The 23,336-nt window shown below is 37.9% G+C and overlaps 1 protein-coding gene across 1 annotated transcript in view; it reads left to right on the top strand.

Annotated features, from left to right (window-relative positions):
* LOC139939650 (gamma-aminobutyric acid type B receptor subunit 1-like) overlaps positions 1-23,336 on the top strand; it is a 51,436-nt gene that overhangs the window by 1,015 nt on the left and 27,085 nt on the right. The window contains exon 2 of the mRNA XM_071935703.1: positions 19,716-19,853. Within this exon, the coding sequence (XP_071791804.1) occupies positions 19,716-19,853 (138 nt within the window). The remainder of the gene's footprint in view (positions 1-19,715; positions 19,854-23,336) is intronic.

Here is a 23,336-nt window from a genome sequence, read left to right as displayed (position 1 = left end):
ATTTTCATGACATTGTTTTACTCATTTCCCCCAAACTACAGGACCTCAGCACGTAATATTTTCAGGGAAGCTTTCTACTATCATTATCTTCAACCTGTGTAAGTTTAGTGTAAATCTGTGGACATTGTGTTTGTTGTCCTACAAAAGTTACATACACCCTTTAAATGATGAACCTTCTCATCATTTTGACGCCTGCTGAAATGGTTTGTATAGCATTCAAACATGCATGCATGTTGAACAGTGGTATACAGAACCAATGCTTGAAAATGTGTTGTAAATTATAACCACAGAGTGTAAAAGCATAACTATAGTCTGGCAAAGGTGAGTTTTGAGCGATGTTTTGAATTCAATAAGTGAAATCGCATGACGTATTTGATGAGGAAGATCGTTGGCCATTATTAAAAGTAAAGTATTTGCAAGGTCGGTGACCTGTCTTCGCCATGACCGGATCATCAACATCTTGCCCGCATTATTTTGATGAAAGCGCTCCGTTCTTCTTGGGGCGCTATATAAATGCTTGTGTGGGTGTGATGTAAAGCTAGTAAACACCAAAATGATGAAGAAGGTTACCCCAATATCACACTCTTTGCGTAATTTCAACGATGCTCATAGATGAACAACTGAAAGTGATACCTTCTCTTTCACCCATTGATTAAATTAATTAATATGATATATGCTGTCATCACGTCCACGCCATCACCTCAATAAATAATAACTGAAAGCGAAAATAAACTATGTTAAAGGCACTATACACGTTTGGTAATTGTCAAAGACCAGTGCTCTCACTTTGTGTATCCCATCATAAGCATGAAATAACAAACCTGTGAAAATTTTGGCTCAATTGGTCATCGAAGTTGCGAGAAAATCATGAAAGAAAAAACACCCTTGTAGGACGGATTTGTGTGCTTTCAGATAGGAATAAAAGACTTTAATATTTTAGTGAGAAATTACCTCTTTCTCAAAAACTACGTAACTTTAGAGGGAGTCATTTCCCACACTGGTTTATGTTTTTGAGTGACTGCAAAAAGTGTCCTGTGCCTTTAAAGCTAAAAAGACATATTGATTTAGGCAGCGGGAATGTATAACCGTTTTGCATGGACTCCTTTTTTGAGAGGATTAGCGGCACATGATCAGATTAGAGATTTTACCCATATCCCTAAAGGCCAGGAAAATAAAACCTTCAAGGTCGCTTGCGATGCATTACTTACTACTTCATCATGACATTGTATGGAGTACACGTATGTATAGGGTAGGTCTGTATTTAAAACAAAAAAAAGTATACCTTTGGTTTTTCCTTTTGGAATCATTCGATTCCTGTAATCCTATTTTGTAGATGTATTCTACAGTAACTCGAATTGCTCAGCATTTCGTTCAGCTTTAAGAATTAAGTTTGGTTAAGTGGTTGCAATTTTCAGAGTATTACCGAACGAATATCTCTTTAAAGGCAGTGGACACTATTGGTAACTACTCAACATAATTATTAGCATAAAACCTTTCTTCGTGACAAGTAATGGGGAGAGGTTTGTGGTATAAACGCCGTGAGAAACAGCTCCCTCTGAAGTGCCATAGTTTTGGAGAGAGAAGTAATTTTCCACGAATTTGATTTCGAGACCTCAAGTTTAGAACTTGAGGTCTCGAAATAAACCATCTAAACGCACACAACTTCGTGTGACAAGGGTGTTTTCTTCTTTCATTCTTATCTCGCAACTTTGAAGAACGATTGAGCTCAAATTTTCACAGGTTTGTTATTTTATGCATATGTTGAGATACATCAACTGTGAAGGCTAGTCGTTGACAATTACCAATAGTGTCCACTGCCTTTAAGCACGTCCAAAACCAACGTGCCCTTTGGAAACATACGTAACTTAGTATGCAATTGAGTCATTTCATTGTATCCAAGCTTCTTCCTTTTGAAAACGGAAACAAAATTACAAGTCTCTAACCTCATGTTGAAATTGTGTAAAATGCCACTGGTAGGTGCAGTGTTTGTCAAAATCTCCATGAAAAGTTCGATGACGCCCGTTAAAAATATTTTGAAGTAATTTTGTCTACCAAGAATGAAAGTTCAGTATATTACTTTTTTTTATATATTGATATTCAATAAAAATAGCAATGATTTTTCGACCTTCGTTTTTGGATATGTTAAAACAAAATGATGCAATTTGTTTTTTACCTATACGAGTAATTGTTTATGGAACTCTCTTACTGAAGTAATCACGAAATGTCAGCGCAGAACTAATCTTCCATATGGTTTTGCCATCTCTAGTATTTAGTATTTAGATCTATATCAAGTACCCGACTCAAGTTTTACCATTGCTACACTCTTATAAACACTCGGCGTAGAGTTTATCCTAACTCCGGGTACCCTTTAGCAGGACAGACCCATTTGTGGGATAGATGGGCCCGAGTGGTAAAACAGACGAACTGGTAAAAACATAACACAATGTTTTAGCTCTGATTCTGCGTCAGTGCTGATGGATCTTTTTGACACATAATACCCGGTCAACCTCACCCTGAGAAATGCGACAAGCCACGGTACCCAGTTTTATGTCTTAGAGAGTAATAGCCAAACAGATCCAAATTTTGTTCCACCCGAACGGAGTAAACCTTGATTCGTTGAAAGAAAAGTGCAATAAAAAGTTGTTTGAGCACCACTTTTAAATTCATCAGCAATTACAGATCCTTGTTATTGACGATTCAAAGGCAGAAATTAGTTCCCTCAGTTCTTCCGCCATTTTGTTATTATGAATGAAAATAAAACCTTGGCTTTATATATTTTTCTTCGGCATGAAAGCAGTGCGCTGTTCTAAACATATTTTCAATCAACACCAGGAAGGCCTTGCATTTTGATTAGATTCACCTAAATTATTGGATTGTGTGAGTTTAGAAATGTTCCGGTGCTTTTCGTTTTCAAACAATGAGCTTTTTAATTGTGTGCTTCCTGCAGCGGTGCCTTTATAAACGTAATTCTCGCATTTACTGGAAGTTGCACATCTAGTAGTCACTCTTAAAATTAATATAAATACTTTTGGTTGGACGCTTAAAGCAGCAACTGATAGTGTTAAGCGTTGTGAGAAACTCTTCACTTCGAAGAAAAAGTCAGTTTTCTTTGTTTGAGTTATGACCCAAAATGTAAGTCTGAGAAGCTTATGAAAAAAAAAGGAAGTTTAGTTATGCCCCAAAACTAAAATCTGAGAAGTGGTACTGTCAGATACGTTTTTCCGAGTTTGTGTTTCAATAACGAATTATTCCTCTTGCGTGGACATAACCAATATCATCATATTATTAAGAAAATATAGGCTAAACTATCACAACGCTTTTGTGTGAAATGTATATAAAACTCAATTGGCAACAAGATGGACATGGACAAAAAGTTTGGTGTTTGAAATTACACCATGGGTGTTTTCACATTGTAGATACAGCGGAGAGAGAATCAGAATTAACACAAGGGTTGTTTAAAAACACCGGACATCTTTTCAGTTGATGTATCTCAACATTATGCACAAAATAACATACCTGTAAACATTTGAACTCAATAATGGGAAAAACACCCTTGTCACACGAAGTTGTGTGCTTTCAGATGCTTGATTTCGAGACATCAAAATCTAATTCTGAGGTCTCAAAATCAAATTCGTGGAAAATTACCTCTTTCTCGAAAACTACGTTACTTTAGAGGGAGCCGTTTCTCCCAATGTTTTATACTACCAACAGCTCTCCATTGATAATTAACAAATAAGTTTTTATGCTAACAATTATTTTGAATAATTATCAATAGTGTCCAGTGCCTTTAAATGACACCTGTACAATTGTGTTGGGAGAAAAAAGAAGAAGTTATTTACAAAACCTCGGATCTGGTGTAAAATCTGAAAAAAAATTCGAGGTATCAGTTTTAACATCCTTGTGTTAGCTGTGAAGATAATATAAAAGGCATCTTTTTAAAAGGAATTGATCTTCTCTCTTTGCCTCTTCGTATTCAGTTCCTCTGAGTTTGTGTTGGCTATTTTCCAGCAAACCTTTTATTGATATTGCAAAGTAGATCTCTGCTATATATACGTTTTTACTTGCAACGCATACAATTTTATTATCTTTCCAGGACCCGTTTTATATTAGGTTAAAATGATTGCGAAGTACATAAAGAATTCACACGCGGCTGAACCTCGTATTCGTTTGCTTTTTTTTTGCGAATGAAATTAAACATTTTGAGTGTTCACCAGAGGATGACTGGATTGATGTTGTTTTGAACCTGCTGTTGTTTTTCCAGCTCATGCTCTCGTCTTGTTATACTCTTTTTATATTATGTGCAATTTAATGTTTTCTGTGTTGTATAGTCGAATTATATTAAGCTATCTATTTATTGTATGAACTGTCCAATTGTAAAATTAAGACAGCAATTCAGTTTTTTACTGCCAGTGTCTCTTTTCTTATTTTAAATTTATTTTAAATATATTGTTGAATAAGTAAACCATTAATAATAATGTTTGTGATACAGGTCCGTTTCTAAAAACACTTGACATATTATGGGGTCAGTTTGTTTATGTGTGTTTCCTCGGGAACAGTGTTGATTTTCGGGATATATTAAATATATATACATAAATATAAAAATTTAAACCATGATTCATATTGAATTCTCAGACTGGTATGAATTCCATAGTACAGTGATTTTTTATATTGAAAATAATTATTTTATATTTAACTGATTTCCAATTCTCGATTCCAATTTCGTCTCTAATTATAACTTACCGACAAGCTTTTTGCTGTTCACAGGCAAGGTTCGTTTCTGTCATAAAGATTACTACAGTACAGCCTGTATCCGGCTAGAACATTTATTCCAGTCACGTTTAGAGATAGAAAACAATAAAATTTCTTTGCGTGCCTGTCAAATTGTATTGTACTCAAAGCGAATATACATTTGATGTGCTTAATTTGGGTAGCGTGAGACATGTTTTCAGCAAAATTTCTCGTTTAGAAATATCAGGTTACTTAATAACAGGACAAACTTCAATTTCCTTAACGCCACAAACTTCAATAGTCCGTGTTCTTCCAGGAAATTTAACAAAACCCACGGAAGAATAAACACTGCATACAAATTGTCATATTACTTCATATTCATTCCAGTTCTTGGTATATCTTTACTGTTAAGTTGTTTTCTTTAAAGACACTGGACACTAGTGTTAATTGTCAAAGACCAGTCTTCCCGCTTGGTGTATCTCAACTTCTGCATAAAACAACAAACCTGTGAAAATTGGAACTCAATTGGTCGTCGAAATTGGTCGTCGATAATAATGAAAGAAAAAACTACCTTGTCACACGAAGTTACAAGTGTGCTTTCAGATGCTTGATAGTGTCCATCAGGGTCTTTAACACTGTTCTCTGTTATTGTATTTTGATGATCTGTTGGAATGGAAACAAAGGTCTTTGAAATAAAATGAAATCTCGCTGGTTCAGCAGTGAGCAAATCACCTGCTCCAGAATATTTGTTCAGTTTGAATCCCACCACGTAGTTTCATATTTGTTTTTACCTCCCACATGGCCCAGAAGCACTATTAGCCCTTTAGACTTGATTCAAGTCCCGTTCTCGTGCGAGAGGTCCCGGTAGAGGTCCCTGAGCACACCCGTCGTCAAATTGTAGTTAGTGCGGTCCCGAGAATGCGAAACAGGTTGGAGAATGCAGATCATCACAAACCAATTTTGTTCTTTCTGGCAACGGGCACGGGATTGGGACTTGAGTCAAGTCTATATATACTACAGTGCGGAGTACACATGTTTTTAGATTGTATCCGTTCTCGTAAATGAATTCCCCGTCAACTCGGTCTAATCCATTTACTCTATAAACCAATTTACTTTTCGTCAACACCATTTATTTCAGATACTTTGATGATTACTGGTAATTAATTGAACAATAAATTTGATTACTGAAACGAAGTAACAGAGCAGATAAAAATGGGGCCAGCATGGAGGGAAAAAATAAAGCAGATAAGAAATGCATATACTTTTTACTTTCGAAAAGACAACAACGTGGACCTATTATCAATCATTCAATCGTTAAATTTATAAGGCGCTAATCCAACAGTCGTTGTTCATAGCGCCGAACAGTAGGCGTTCAAACAAAATATGAGATTTAAGCAAAGTTTTGAAATTTGCTAATGAAGTAGATTGCCTGATGTTCTGAGGAAGATGATTCCACATCCTTGGTGCTGCAATAGAAAAGGCACAATCCCCCCAATTGTGTTTAGTTCTTTGAACGTGAAAAAAGGATCTTTGATTGACAATAATAAGTCAATTAGATATGATAGGACTGATGCGGCATTGAGGCACAACATTACACATCTCACACATAGATCAAAAGTTAAGACCGACAGTTGAGACCAGACACTCAAAGATGGATTAAAATAACTGTAAATATAACGCGAGAATTGTAAATCAATAAATTAACTTAAGTTACTTTACACATAATGTATCCAACAGATAGCACGCGGAGTGGCGATGGATCGCCCAGTGTTTTCGGGCCAACTCTCTGGAACAAGTTACCGTAAGATCGTCTCCAACAGTTTCAGCTTTCAAACGTAACCTCAAAACTTATTTATTCTAATAAGGGAATCAATGTGTGGTCAAGAGGTTTTCAACTAGTGGTTTAATCCCAACAAGGCCTGGTTCTTGATAATTTTACCGAGACGAAGTCGAGGTAAATTATCAAGAACCAGGCCTCGGCGGGTTTAAACCACTAGTTGAAAACCGATTCAACACACTTTGATTCCCATTAATAAATACCTTTGCGGTCAAAAACTTCAACACTTTTTGGTCAAAAAGTAAAATAAATACAAAAATTATAATTTTTCAATGATTTCTTTCAACACAACACCCCTCAAGCTATGAAATGGTAAAGCCCTCCGCCGCCCTCGGGTAAACAACTCCTTATAAGGGAATGCTGTGCGCGTCGCGCGTATCGCGTGATGTGCACAACTGTTTCAGCCGTTGCTCTCGACCAATAGGAATGAAGAAACTGTCTTATAAGCAGAGGTGCAAACTCGTGTCACGCCTATGTTTCAACACTTTTTACTGGTGTTATATCATCCGTTCAAACAATCCCTCGTGATGCCCTCTCGACCAATCAGAATGGATAAACTGTCTGAGATACTTATGAATGTAATTTAATTGCTATTGCTTTTGTGTGCAAAGTGCATTGATCATTTGATTGAGCTTTGCCCTAAACATAGCCAGGCCATAAATTTAGCATGAACCTTGCGTTAATCATGTTCAGCCGAGATTATGACCAGGCTAAAATAAATACGTGGGCTACATTTAGGTCTCCGGGCAAAATTAAAAATCAAGACTTGAGTTGTTGGGGTTCGTTCTACACTGAAATACAAGACTGGGCTACATTCAGGTTCGGGCTACATTGAAGTACATGACAGGGCTACATTTAAGTTCGGGCTTCACTGAAATTCAAGACTGGGGCTACATGTAGTCCTCGGCTAAATTGAAATACAAGACTTGAGCTACATTTAGGCTCAGGCTAAATTGAAAGACAAGACTGGGGCTACATTTAAGTTCGGGCAACACTGAAATTCATGACTGTGTTATATTTACACGACATTCAGGTTTGAGTTTAGCCTTTGGTCGCACATAAACGGCCAAGCAGTCTAGTAACTTCCCGTCCGTTAGAAGATGATATCAATGACAAACCCGCCTAGGATCGAACATTTTTCAAAAACAAAAATTTACCGACCCATTTTTACCAAATTTTGTTGTAATCGTATGTTTTACAGGTTAACAAACTACGGATTGAAAAGGCTAATAAATACGATATGGCAATTTACACCATTTATAAGCGAGGTTAGAGACTTGTTATTGTTGCGACACTCAAGTTATAAACCGCACGGGGAATTTACTATGTTAGTTTGAATTTGCATTGGGTTTGAACTAAGAACAATTGACTGGAGTGGAACTTGAACCAACGACCTCCTGGATAACGTAGTGGTGCTAAACCAGCCAATCTTTGCATTCCCGAGGACTCTGTCTATTGGAAATTGAGTGTATCACAAAGTTATAAATTAATCTTGGAATTTCTTTTAAAAATATGTTCAGTTGTTAGCCTTTTGTATATACTGTGGATAAGGCGCCTTCGGATCATTCAACCCAATGGTCTGAACTTCCTGAAAAGAAAATAACCCTTTGTCATTGCCTTGTCCTTTTCCCCACAGATATCCCCCTTTTTAGCTGGCCTCGTTCACTAATTAAGTACATTTTCACCCTCTTGCTATCCTTAATATTGCCCTTTGTGTGTACATCCTCTTCCCCCAACCCCCTTGTCTACATTCATTGTTTACCTCTTCCCTTTTTTCTGTGTGCTTTCTGACTCTCTCTCTCTATGTTCATGTATTCTCACCTCACTGCTTATGTTACACTACCTGTTCTAGTTTATTGCGTTGTCATTATAGCCTTCGAGAAAGACTCTGCTGAGGTCAAAATGTGAAGCCGTTCACTTTTTTTAAATAGAATTTGTACCATGTAATTTTGGCTGGTAATCAGTTTGCAACAGCTAAATACTATTTAGCAATTTTTTTTTAAAAGCGGGACACAGTCATATGACACTTGGATAAATCTGTCAATGTAAATCCAAACAGTGCATTCATTAAGTGCCCATCCATATCCAGCGGCCAACTCACCCCATGACCGCTGGGATGGGCTAATCAGCTTGCACAGATTCTTGTTCAGGAAGTGCCATGCGTGCAGTGTGAGTGTGATGCATGATGGGACTAAGCTTAACCAATGAACGTGCTTGATACGTTTGCCCATCCCAGCGCCTTTAGTGACTTTAGGATGCCAGGTACAGTAAACTGTTCAGCTAAATCCATTGTTTTCGGTAATGGGCGCATTCTCACAACGACAAAAACAATGGAGGTTTACCTGTGAGTCTGCTGCCACCTAGCGTTCCAAAGTCTCCCATTGCATTTGATGCATAAATAGTGCTGTGTTTGGTTTGTTCCACTCTTTGTACTTTCCACCTGGGATGTTGAACCTACAATCATTCCGTGTTCACACGTTTGTGTTGGAAAATACCAAAAATAACATCTTTGCAGGTGACTGATTACAAATGCAATAAAATATTACACGCATACAAGGTTTTGGTCGCTCCCCCGGAACTATCCTTGGCATTTTCGTTATTGATTTGGTTTTTTTTTCAAGGGAGGGGGATGTGTTTTCAAGGTTGTCGATCGATCGTTCACCCCCCGGCTTGGAGGAAAAAGGTCTATATTATTCTAAAGTGTATAATCAGATTGCACTGTTGGGATCGCTGCTTGGTGTAAATGGATTTGCGGGATTCAATCACTTAACCAACAGATGTTGTTTTATCATAGATGTTCAAATTGCTTCGGGATCAAATTATTGTGTAACTTTTCGTTTTATTTTCTCCGTAAAGTGCAGACAAATTAACACGAACGGCATTTGAAGTTTTAAATATGGAGAAGACTTAACCCTCCATGTCCCTGTACCGCCCGAGTTCGCTGGATGAAAAGACAAATAGTTTTAAAGTTTATTGCAGTAAATTAATGGAATCGTGGTTCAAATTTCAAAAGGCTTATTACTTATGTATAATTTGTGTTCTTCTGTAGTGAATGATAAACTTCATTTCACCAAAGCTTCGGTCTTTTTTAAAAGGTGGTAGCATTTTTTAGAAATTGCCACGAAGGTCGAATAGTGGGAAAAGACATTCTGAGAAACGCTACTGTCAGTATAAACGCTTCTAAGATTCAAATATTTTCGGGGTAAACATTTATATCTTTTCCCTTAACCGCAGTACTCAAAAGTTTTTCAAAATGCATTATAGGCCTACTACCCAAAGCTGCTGTAGGCCCTACTTCTAACCAAGTTTTTGTGTTTTACTTCATACTAATTTCAGAGTAAATATCAAATGCAAACAGGTGCTTTAAAGCCCCAAGGATGTATCCTGACGCACACATATTAAATACTGCAACAGCCAACTGCAAACTCGCAAATAAATAATGATGTAAAACACAAATAATTGACAGTTTTGTCATAATTCTCTCCAGTAAGTACGAATTGATTTGAAAAGATTTGACAATCAAAATGAACTACAGAGAAAACTGACCGGTAATTATTAGATCCCAGAAAATGACCAAGGGGGTAAATTGACTTTAATAGTCCAAATGAGTATTAAATTACCGTCCGGGCTAGACTGAGCTTCGAATCTCAACAATTGTAGGCATTAAATCGATTAATTATCAACAAGATTTCCTCTATGGATTTGGAATGGCCTTCCAAGTCACCAAAACCTGTTGTTTTGCTTATCAAATTAGGCAGTTTTAAAAGTATAAAACGTGACGACATAAATAAAATCATTATGCAAGTTTTATTAAAGGCAGGCAGTGAATACTATCGGTAATAACTTAACAAAGTTGTCTTCGACAATTACCCAAGGTGTCCAGTGTCTTTGATGAAAGCGTTTCACTGCACGGAATGTGTATCAGAAACATGTCCCTCGCAAGTGCACCTAATCACAGTGTATATATCTCAGAAGCCTTGTAAGGAAACCCGTTAACGATGGTGCTTGATATGGGGCTACATTTAGGTCCGGGCAACATTTTTAGGTACAGGTTTGGGGCTACATTTAGGTCAGGCTACAATAAGGGCTCGGGCTACATTTAGGGGTCGCACAGGCGGGAAAAATGAGGGAAGTCTCTTTTTAAAGGGAAGGTACACGTTAGGTAATTGTCAAAGACCAGTCTTCTCACTTGGTGTATCCCATCATAACCATAAAATAACAAGCCTGTGAAAATTTGGGTTCAATTGGTCATCGAAGTTGCGAGGAAATGATGAAAGAAAAAATACCCTTGTTGGACGAATTTGTGTGCTTTCAGATAAGAATAAAAGACTTATTATTTAAGTGAGAAATAACCTCTTTCTCAAAAACTACGTTACTTCAGAGGGAGTCGTTTCCCACAGTGTTTTGTACCATCAACAGCTCTCCAATGCTCGTTACCAAGTCAGTTTTCAAGTTAATATTTGTTCTGAGTAAATACCAAACGTGTACCTTCCCTTTAACCGAAGGTTGGTAACTTTGAAGCACAGCCAATTGCCTATGCACTTGACGCGCATCTCAGATGTTGCTACTCTCAACTCTGCAAAAACGAAGCTGGATCTAAAACGAGGGCTAACAAAATTGTCTGTCTCGATCTTATGATTGAGCACCACATTACAATAAAGGTGTAAAGGAAATGTGTTAACAATGGTGTACATCTGAATTCGGCCCAAGGCGATGATACAATTACTGACACATATTGGCATTACCGTAGCCTTGCTCAAGGCAGTCGAATTATTCACTCCGAAAAAAGACCGCCGCTGTATAAAAACCCACCCGTATTCACTGTGCGTAACATCGCACGACACGATGCCTCCGTACACTATCCGCATGCGGAGGCCGTCAGGCCGACAGCCTTGTAGGGTCTGTGTTGAAGCCACTGACCTCATTACTATAATAAGCGAAGAGTTCACACGGTCAGCTCATTACCATAATGCCCGCGAAAGACGAGACATGTTTACATCACACACCACCACCACGGACGCTCAGCGAGCATGTAGGGTCAAAAGGTCATGATAAGGGAAGTGCGTGATTGGACGTCAAAATAAATAATTCATTTGCCTCACATCCTGTGTTGTCTGATAGGTCTGACGAAAGATATACATATTCATGGCCTGCATACTAGCATATCCGAGAGCCCCCCCATTTTTTTCCACTTGTGGAAATTTTTCAATACAACACATTAAACCCGGAAGTTACAGACCCGACAAGGCTGTCGGCCTCACGGCCTCCGCATGCGGTTAGTGGTACGAGTGCGAAGTAGTCGTACGATGTGACAGTGTGTATACGGGTGGGTCATGCGGTGTGATCGCACGCACCACGCACAGGGTATACGGGTGGGTTAACAGCGGCGTATTTTCGGAGCGAATAATGCGACTGCCTTGAGCAAGGCTAGCATTACCGAAGCAAGCCAATTCCTATTTACGCACGTACTCAACGATCAATCAGCGGTTCATTTAATTAGCATGCCACACTCTGTAAACAAACAAACCAGAATAGACCCAAAGGTTCGAGTTTGTTTTTGTTAAAATACATACTTTGTTCCCAAATGGCTGCATTGCACACGGAAAACACTCTTGGAAATTGTTTAAAGACACCGGACACCTTCGGTAATTGTCAAAGACCAGTGTATCTCGACATATTTTATGCACAAAATAACAAACCTGTGAAAATTCGAACTCAATTGGTCGTCGAAGTTGCGAGATAATAATATAAGAAAAAACACCCTTGTCACACGTAGTTGTGTGCTTTCAGATGCACGAATTCGAGACCTAAAAAATCAAATTCTGAGGTCTCAAAATCAAAATTCAAATATTTTAGTGAGACATAACTTCTTTCTCGAAAACGACGTTGTTTTTAGAGAGAGATCCGTTTCTCACAATGTTTTACACTATCAACGGCTCTCCATTGCTTTTACCAAGTAAGTTTTATGCTTACAATTATTTTGAGTAATTACCGATAGTGTCCAGTGCCTTCAAAGCTAACAGCACTAAAAATGGTTTTAAGCCTACAGCAGTTTTCGCTAGTACAAAGCATTTTGAGAAAGAAACATTTTACCTAGAAGTGAAAATAGCCTATGTTTAATGCACCTAAAATTTGAATATGAGAAGCGTCATTGCAGTGAAGCTTCTCATATTGTGTATGTGGATATTATTCGCTCCGGATTTTCGGATTTTCTCAAAAACAAGACTACCTTTTGAATTAAATGTTCACACTATAGTTATATTGTATAAAGGATTATATAGGATTAAAACAATCAAACAGTAATTCTTATAAGACCAAGGTATACTTTTGCCTACAGACAGCAGCTCTTTTTATTGCATTTATTTAGCTATTACTTTTTAACATGGCAAACCGGCAGACACAAGGCTATGGCGGCCGGTCGAGGGAGGGGTGCAAAGTCAGATATACTCTACAGAAAATTGAAAAGACATTTTGTTCACATTTTTTTCCCGGACTGGAATTATTGTGAGATGATGAAAAGCAAGATATAGGTTTGGAGTTCTAAAGCAATAATAAGAACTCGATCTTTATAGCGCCAAATTACCAAAGGATGCAAAGTGCTCCCATAAGGAGAAAAGACCTAAGTGATGGTTACAACCAGCTGTGTCTTGAGACCCTTTTTGAAGGACAGAACAATCAGAGCATTTTTAACGCGAACATGTTAGAGGCAAGAGGCAGCAGTGGAAAGGCTCTCTCGCTCGTTTGATTGCCTTGTTCACCACAAGGGAGATTGCGTCATAGTTTCGAAGGGGGAATGACCAGTCATGACCAGAAAAAGGGGAAGGTTTTTTACTTAATAATTCACAGTATTGACCTTTGGAACATACGTCGAAACCAGAAGATCCATCAAAGCGTGTTTGAAGAGTAAAAATGAGTTACTGGTTTTATCTTTTGAACACCAATCAATCAATCCATCTGTCAATGTATCATTATTTTGAATTTGATGTAGACGGTATTGATACTATGCAAGTTTGTATAAAGACAACTAATTGTTGGCATAAAAACTTATTTGGTTACGAGAAATGGAGAGTTTGTTTTCAGTATAAAGCATTGTGAGAAACGTCAACCTTCGATATTTGACAGGGCCTCTAAGGAGAAGTTTGTTACATTTGGTAAACAAGGTAAATAATGTCCACAACATCAAATGCTCAGGTTCTTGACATACTATTGCCAATGATCGTATACACAACCAGTTGTAGACACTACCCGCAAGTTTATTTCACAATGAAAATGAATAATACATATTACACTGTTCCCGGTTGTTTTTCTTGGCGTGAGGCCAATACAGGAAAATAAATTATTGATTACTTTTAACGCAGGTGATTTTTTTTTTCTGAGCAAATGATTTTGTATTTTGGTTCTCGTAGATTGTTAATAGGGTATCTGCTTGTAGCGCAAAAGTCATAAAAACAACAAACAATTGAAAAAACAACAAAGTATCAACAACAAAACAACAACAATATTATTTATGAACATAATAAAGGTGCTAAAGGCGCTTGAGTAAGGAGAGACGCCTTTTAAAGACAGTGGACACTATTGGTAATTGTAAAAGACCAGTCTTCTCACTTAGTGTTTTTCAACATTTGCATAAATTAACAAACCTGTGAAAATTGGAACTCAATTGGTCGTCGAAGTTGCGAGATAATAATGAAAGAAAAAACACCCTTGTCACACGAAGTTACAAGTGTGCTTTCAGATGCTTGAACAATTCGGTACCTCAAATTCTAATTCTGAGCTCACGAAATCAAGTTCGTGGAAAATTACTTCTTTCTCAAAAACTACGTTACTTCAGAGGGAGCTGTTTCTCACAATGTTTTATACTACCAACAGCTCCCCATTACTCGTTACCAAGTAAGGTTTTTATGCCAATAATTATTTTGTGTAATTACCAATGGTGTCCGCCGCCTTTAAGACAGGTTTTGAAAATTGTATGATTTATGAGACCGATTTATGCAGCACCTAAGTGACAAAATAGAGATTGGAACGTGAAGCGACGCACTCGGCAGTCACTGCCAGAAACACTGGGCAAACCCCTTCTCTTAACGATAAGTGCACTTGGTTTTCTTACGTGAAATGCACAACACACGGAACCAACGGATTTACGTCCCATCCGAAGGACAACGCAATTATGGTAAGTGTATTGCTTGATAAGAACTTAAGTGTCATCAAGACCAGAACTCGATCGAACCCACACTCTGCTGACCCTAAAAAAAAAAAAAAAAAAATAACAACATCGATAACGCTGCAAAATTGGGTTGTTGAAATTGAAACCATGCTTGTTATCACACTTACACGAATTATAATCAAAATTTACACCACAGGGTGTAAAATTACTCCTTTTTCAATATCTATAGACCTCATGCACATGACGTCATTTCATTAGGGCGCCCTCACCTAGAGGTCAAAAGGAGGTTGTTCATTGGCCAATCCTGTGCGCCGCGTGTACAAATCTGTGCGTTTCGATTGTTTCGTTACCGTTTTTCCACTAAGATGGCCGCTGGATGACGTCAATGCATAAGGTCTATTACGATGACGTCTGTAGTATAGCAAATAATGTTTTCTTTACATTCATTCTTGGCTGATTGCTTCAATGCGATTATAGTGCTAACAGCAATTCACACATCCATTAAACTTGCACCAACTAGCAGAAATAGGTTTCCGCTTACGCTCACAATCCACTATGAAAATCAGCTGTGGACTTGTTGTAGCGAACAAAATAGTGACCGATAATTTTAAAAACACAAAATGTGATAGCTTGTCTGTTGTAGTTCTCAAATTGTACTCACCTCAACTCTAATTGGCGAAGGCAATTATGTTTAAATTAATTAACAAAACGGACGTGACAATATAGCGCTTGCAAAAACAAATAGCGTTGTTGATTTAGTTGTTATAATGAAATGATTATGAATAATACTTTGAGCGAAGGCATAATGAGAAAATGATGACATTTTGATGCTTGGATGATGAAAAAGTAAATTGTCTAGCGGTTTGATTAGAGTATACACTACTCGTCTTTAGATGGTGTGAACATCGTCCTAACAGCCTTAGGCAGGTAGCCACTTTTGGTAATTACTCAAAGTAATTGTTAGCATGAAACCTTACTTGACAACAAGTAATGGGGATAGGTGGATAAGATAAAACATTGTGAGAAACGGCTCCCTCTGAAGTGACGTAGTTTTCGAGAAAGAATTATTTTTCCATGAACTTGATTTCGAGACCTCAGATTTAGTTTCTGAGGTCTCGAAATCAAGCGTGTTTGTTCTTTCATTATTATCTCGCAACTTTAACGACCGATTGAGCTCAAATTTTAACAGGTTTGTTATTTTGTGTATGTGTTTGAGATACTGGTCTTTGACAATTACCAGTAGTGTCAAGTGTCTTTAATGTTTTGGTCGTAGAGCAATGTTCTGTGGCAGTGTTATTAAAAACAGCCATTGTACATTACTTTTCCATTTAATAGCAGGATCATATTCACATATGCAGTTATGTGAATAAATTAATTAACCATGGGCCCGTGCGCACGTCTTGTATTGCTACTCCGTCTTCTTGTAGCTTGATACTAAAAGACGAACAAGGAACTATAGCAATAACACTGACTACTCACACCGAAATGACTTTCTTTTACACGACTGTCAATGTCCTTATCAATGTCTACTCAAAGTGTAGTGCTCCTTAATTCTTTTATGTTAAAAAGGTATTGAACATTCAATTAAATTTTATGGTGGCAGTTAACTCTGTAAGACAGAGAACACAGCGTGCATGCATTAGGGAGGGTGGCCGTGGACATATTAATAGATCATGCTTGCACAGCTTTCACATCCTTCTAGTAGGGCTTAAAGGAACTGCACACTATTGGTAATTACTCAAATTAATTGTTAGCATAACAACTTACTTGGTAACGAGCGATGGAGAGTTGTGGATAGTACAAAACATTGTGAGAAACGACTCCCTCTCTGAAGTAACTTAATAACTATAATAACCGTATAGAGCGCATTTTCCAAAAGATATTAAGCGCTAGCATCAACCAAAAACCAAAAAGACAAAAGAGAATAGTGAATATAAGAGCAGAAACGCTCATTATAACGTAGTTTTTGAGAAAGAGGTTATTACTTACACAAATATTTAAATACTTCTGCTTGAGTCTTTTGAGCATCTTAGCACACACATTAAAGCAACAAGGGTGTTTTTCTTTCAATGAGTCGAAATTGTCACAGATTTCTTATTTCATGCATATGTTGGGATACACCAAGTGAGAATACTGGTCTTTGACAATTACCAACGTTGTCCAGTTCCTTTGGTAATAATTGCTAAAGACCAGTTGGCGATCCTCCGTTTCTAGACATTGAATCAACTTGGTATTTGTCAGAGACCAGTGTTCTCACTTGGTGTATCCCAACTTATATTAACAAATCTATGCACATTATTTAACTCAAATGGCCATCGAAGTTGTGAGAGAAAACACACCATTGTTGCACAGATCTGTGTGCTTTCAGATGCGTGAAAAAAATACTTCAGGTCTTACGTATTTTATTGTTTAAGTAAGAAGTAACCTCGTTCTTAAAAACTTCGTTACTTCATAGGGAGAGTTTTCGCACAATGTTTTATACTATCAACAGCTCTCGCTAACACGTTACCAGCAATTTGTTTGCTACCAATTATTTTGAGCAATTACCAATTGTGTCCAGTGCCTTAAAAAAACCTACTATAAATAAGAACCAAAACCCTATGTATGACAATTTCATCGGTGATCACACTTTCTCTGGATAATTGACTTTGTGAACGGACGTTCACATCGGTTGCTCGATTTCTAAATTGAATTTTTTGAAACTTTTCCCCTGGATTATTTATTTGTAAAACGAGATGGCATAATCCATGAAAACTTTAAGCCATTGGACCCTTCGGTACAGAAAAAAAAACAAGTTCACAGATTTACAAATAATTTACAGGGTTTACAGAAGGTAATGGTGAAAGACTTCTCTTGAAAAATTAGTCCATGAAATACTTTACTTTTTGAGAAAACGGTAAAACAATATAAATTCTCGTTAGCGAGAATTACGGATTCGTTATAAACACATGTCATGAAACGGCGAAACGCGCGAAAACAGGAGTGGGTTTTCCCGTTATTTTCTCCCGACTCCGATGTCCGATTGAGCCTAAATTTCCACAGGATTCTTATTTTATATATAAGTTGTGATACACGAAGTGTGGGACTTGGACAGTACTGTTTGCCGAAATTGTATAATGGCTTTAATCTGAGAAAATTTTACTTGTCCCAAAACCAATGGCATAAGTCAAGCATTTGCCAATATGATTTTCCAGGTCAACACGAAGTTGTGCACCGGAGTTTTCTGATTTAACAAAAGAAATTTTATAATTCACTTATGTGACGATCGGAAGAGCGTCTTAAACTTGATTGGAAATGAAATGTCTTCGGCGTCTTAATATAGCTTTTGAAGTGGAAAAAGCTTTTAATTTCGACTGAGGGAAATTCTTTCCACTGAATGAGTTTACAGTAATTGTGAACTGTATCGCACATGCCGGCACTCCGTTGAATGTGGATCGGGTTTTCAGTCACTATCGGAAAGCGTTGGTTATTTCTCTTGGGTTTTCCTCCCTAATGTAAAAGTAAAACTTCCTTCATTGAATTGCAAGGGTCGTGGGTTCGAATCCCACCCGAGTAACATGCCTGTGATATTTTGTTCACAGGACTCGGGGAAAGTACTGAGTATACAGTGCTAACACACATCGGTGTATGGGTAAAACACCAAATTAATATTCTTTATCCCCGATGCAAATTTAACATCTCTTATTCCTTCATTGTATTTTCTCCATTGTGTTTTTGCTTAGTGTGTTGAAGCTTGCCTTTCTGGTAGCCCTTGGCTTCACAACCAAAATGAAAAAAAAAATACATGAAATTCAATCTATTTTTATTTATTTTATTACACTTCACACGGGCAGAACACTAACATGAATTAAAAGATACAATCCTAATAATTGAACAGACTGCGAAACTTTAAATAAATGCAAATTGCAAATATACAAAATTGAATAAAATACAAAGCAAGTGAGTGGCAAGGAGGAACGGGTGACCAGCATCTCTTCAAGGCCGCCACTGGGTACTACATAATTGACTCTAAAAATTTCATAACTTCAATCACCTTGTCTTTCTGAAAAACTGTATTATACTAAGCGTATTGAGTCCCTTGTTTGTAGACGAGTGCAATGTAAGAATTCGGTATTATTCGATTTTAGGGCCATCATTACTACAGCCACTCGTTTTATGGCAGAAAAACGGCAATAATTATGCAAACTGATTGCATGTAACCACACCATGGAACAAAACATGCAGTCTTCATGTTGTTTTGAAGACTTCCAGAAGAAAGGGCAATTAAGCAGGATTATTTGCCTTATATTAGGGTTCTTTACGATGGAAGATGCTCTTAAAACGACGGTTGTAAAAAGGCATTCATAATTAGCCTTGGAACATCACACAAGGGAAAAGGTGAACACACAGCCTAGACAAGTAGACTTGAATGAAGATAAGTGATCGAAAAAACCGACCATGCCATTGGCCAGTAATGGTAATGGCGTCCGGATAGATAAGGCAAAGAAGATCATCTTGTAAACATAGCTGTGCCGGGAGATTCGACACAAAGGAGTTACTTGCACAAAGAAAAATATCATCCTTCGCTTTCATGCTTTGATAAAGATGAAATAGTAACAGTAAATACAGAGTGTGCGGTCGTGTGTGTTACTGCGGGGGGGGGGGGGTCCCAGTTGGTGTCCCCATGTAAAAACTGTTGGAATTAAACACTACCAAGAGTAAAACACATAGTAAAATGTAAGTTCTAATAAATATTTGTTACTGTTATCAGTTTTTTCGACAAGGCAAATTTCCATAACATTTTATGAGCTTTAATGGTAGTTTCAATGCTGTACAACTCCCCCATCTAAACACAGTTGTATTTGTGGTTACCGTCGGGTTATTATTTGTTGACTCCACAAAATGATGAAGAGGCAAATTAACTTTGTTCTTGTATAAAGTGATTAATTAGTTTCACCAAAAGATAAACAAATATTGCTTTGTTTTGTATTGTTCCTTCAAATACAGTGCCAAGCTGGTCTTGGGACGCGTGTATTTTTCCAGCAACTCTACAGCAAGCCACAGAAGATCATGATTCTCGGTCCGGCATGTTCCACAGCTACGCAAGCCGTAGCAGAGACCGCCTATTACTGGAACCTTGTTACGGTAAGATAGACCAACAGTCGATTCCACCAAACTCTTCATAAGATTTACCTTTTCCAGCTCATCTCCTTTTTGAGAAATTTTTAATTCAATTTTTTTTCCGCCACAAATCGTGAAGATCACAGATTTACGTAAAAAACTTATACGGTCTAATGATGATGATAGTAGAAAACATCCCTTGAAATATTTCTGTCTTAAATTTTTATATTTGATGAGAAATAAATAATCTAATTTCGCGCTCAGTGAGCTTTTTATTCATTTTTGTTTTGGCATCGATTCAGTGCAAAATTTGTAATCGGTTTTTCACTATTCTCTCGTGACCCAGATGGCCGATCGATCTCGAACTACTATGGGTTTGTCAGTTATGTATATGGTGGATTACATAAAGTGCTTACACTGCCAGCAACTGTTTTGCCAGCAAAACCTATTTTGTAATGTTCCTTTATAAGCGTTAAACACAGCAAGCTTCTCATCATAATTTGCATTGTAAATGTACTGTTTACCGACAGTAATTAAGTGATTGGTGAGCAAAAATCGTGGATATTATACCCAAACATAATAGAGAATTCTGAGAAAATTAAGTTAATTGTATTAAAATTTAACTGACAGTCACCTTTGTACCTGACACAAGAAGGATTGTACAAAAGTGCAGTTAAAAAATAGATGAGAAACAATGTCTTCATCTGCCTCGCAAAACGCACATTGTTAAAAATAATTATGTTGTACGTATGTATGTATGTATATAATAATATCGAAGTATTGTATAGCGCACGTATCTACCAAACAAGGTACTCAAGGCACTATGTACAAACTTTCAGAAAGATAGGTTATTGCAGTGATGAATTCTGAAACCCAATTTATGTAGCACCTTATAAGGGTTTACAAGGTGCAACGGCGCATACAGCAGCCAAAGCCAGGAACACCGGGGCGAATTTCTCTGTTCGATAAGTGCACTTGGTTGTTTTACATGTGTTACACAACACATGGGACCAACGGCTTTACGTCCCATCCGAAGGACGAAGCAATGGCTAAGTGTCTTGCTTAAGGACACAAATGTCACGGCTGGGAACATTGTGCTACCGTTACTAGAATAGAAAGACAATTCAATTCATGTTTTCCAATTTAAAACCCAAACTTACTTATATACATAAAGTAAATTAACTGTGATTGATATAAAGAAATAAAACTTCAAAAAGCACGAATTCGAATCTTTTGGTTTGCACACATTATCGCTTTAATATTGCAATGCATGTGTTTACCATAATGGTATGAATTAATCATTAAATAACCTTTGAAAAGGCTATAGGAAAATACAACTGCAAATATTGAACTGAAAGGGTTTATTTGTATAGTTTATTCATCGAATCCATTTAAGGACAACGTCTAATTTTTAAGTTTTGTCCCCGAGATCGGCCAGCGGGACTTCACCATTAGTGTCCTTCCGTTAAATGACATGCGCAATCGTTATTGCCGAGTCGCGAACAATGAGTTCACTAATGGGTGTAACAATAGGAAGGTACATTTGGTTATCACTCTTAAAGGCATAAATGTCACCTTTGATAATTGTCACCCCAACATATGAATTTTTGGAAATTTTGACTCACTGGTCATCGAGTTTGCAAGAGCATAATGAAATAAAGGTATTTTTTTAATGTTAAACATATTAGTGTGCTTTTAGAAAACGGGGGCCACATTTCACTTTGAAGTAATGTCGTTATGTATAAATTCGAATATGAGAAGCGTTACAGCGTTCATTGTTCATAAATAACTTCTTTTGTATACATCTACTCTTTTTCATAAACTGAGTAGCTGAGTAGGGTAGATGGCCTTAGCTTTCGATCCAAACCGGACCTTCTTCAGAGGTATAAACAAGTACAAACTAACAAAAAACACAAACAATCCAACGATTGGTCGATAAAAACATGGTTTGGATAATACCACCCGTTTTTATGTTCTCTGAACCATAGTTTTCTGAACCATAGTTCACTGACTGTTGCACCGAGGCCAATGCTAATTAGTTTTAAAATTCTCCAATGAAAGTGTATGTTGTTTTATATTGATAATTTTCTCTTGTGGGATTACCCCCCCCCCGCCCCATCAGCCAGGTAGGCATATACATCTAATTGCGTCCCATGAGGTCAGATTAAAAACGTGAACTTTTCACACACAGAAGATGATTCGTCCCCACAGACCTTCAGTTTCTCTTTCCAGGAAAATCCACTTTGTGTTTTTAACTTGACTGGTTACAATTTTGAGTTTTGTGGCGATCGGTGACTGTGGCTTATTGACCTGCCCTCTACCAATAATCACGGAAAATGCGGTAGGCCTAGCTGCACCACTCACAATGTGTGCGTTCGATTAGCTTCCCCGGGTCGACCCCGGTGTGTGGCGTTTTCTTTTTCCAGGACAAATGTGTGCAGATAATTACCTACGTTCGTCCTGGAAAAAAACCCCGCCACACACCGGGGTCGACACAGGGAAGCTAAACGAACGCACCCATTTACTTGGGTGTTGGGCTCGGGGTTCTTGTTCGGGGGTTCGGGGTTTCGGGGTTACGGGGTTCAGGGTTGAAGGTGGGGGGGGGGGGGGGTGTCGTTTGAAACAAAAAAGCTGCTCAGAATGCATGCGAGAGATCTATACACACTCCTGGCAGGTGCATTGAACAGCTGGCTGAAATTGTTCCACTGTACGTATTTCGTTGATTTCCCAATTAAAAAGCACAGCAGAGCGAGTGAACTTCATTGGTATCGTAGACTGGACCATTCCATATCAAGGGGGGGGGGGGTGTTCGTTTGATTTATTTCCTTTCATACAGCAAATAATATCAATTCAATACAACTAGTGATATACTAAAGGAAATAAACTAAACCGAGTTATACACATGTTGGTGGGTTGGGGTCGGGGTTTGGGTTGGGGGTTGGGCGCATATACCATAGAGTAAGGACAGACATATACTAAGCGTTGTGATTTAACTTATTATGAATAGGGACATACCATACAACACTACCCAGCCAACAAAATATTCCTTATCATCAACACAGCCCACATCCAACCCTCTGAGAGAGTGGAACATTCTCAGTCATCTGTTTGTTGTATTAGTCAACACAGCCCACATCCAACCCTCTGAGAGAGTGGGACATTCTCAGTCATCTGTTTATTGTTGGTGCGTTCGTTTAGCTTCCCTGGGTCGACCCCGGTGTGTGGCGGTTTTTTTTCCCAGGACGAACGTGGGTAATTATCTTCAAACGTTCGTCCTGGAAAAAAAAACCCGTCACACACCGGGGTCGATCCAGGGAAGCTAAACAACGAACGCACCCATTATTAGTCACCGCAGCCCACATTCAACCCTCTGAGAGAGTGGAACGTTCTAAGTCATCTGTTTGTAGTATTAATAGCCGTTGACGTCTGACAGGAAACTGTGGTTTTTATAGAAACAAAATGTTGAGTTCGGCCGCATTACATTGTACGTTCTTCAAAACATTAACT

The sequence above is a fragment of the Asterias amurensis genome, chromosome 1, assembly GCF_032118995.1.
Source record: "Asterias amurensis chromosome 1, ASM3211899v1".
Classification (NCBI taxonomy): Eukaryota; Metazoa; Echinodermata; class Asteroidea; order Forcipulatida; family Asteriidae; genus Asterias; species Asterias amurensis.
Note: the sequence above shows the minus strand (reverse complement) of the source record. Positions and strands in the feature narration are given on the sequence as shown.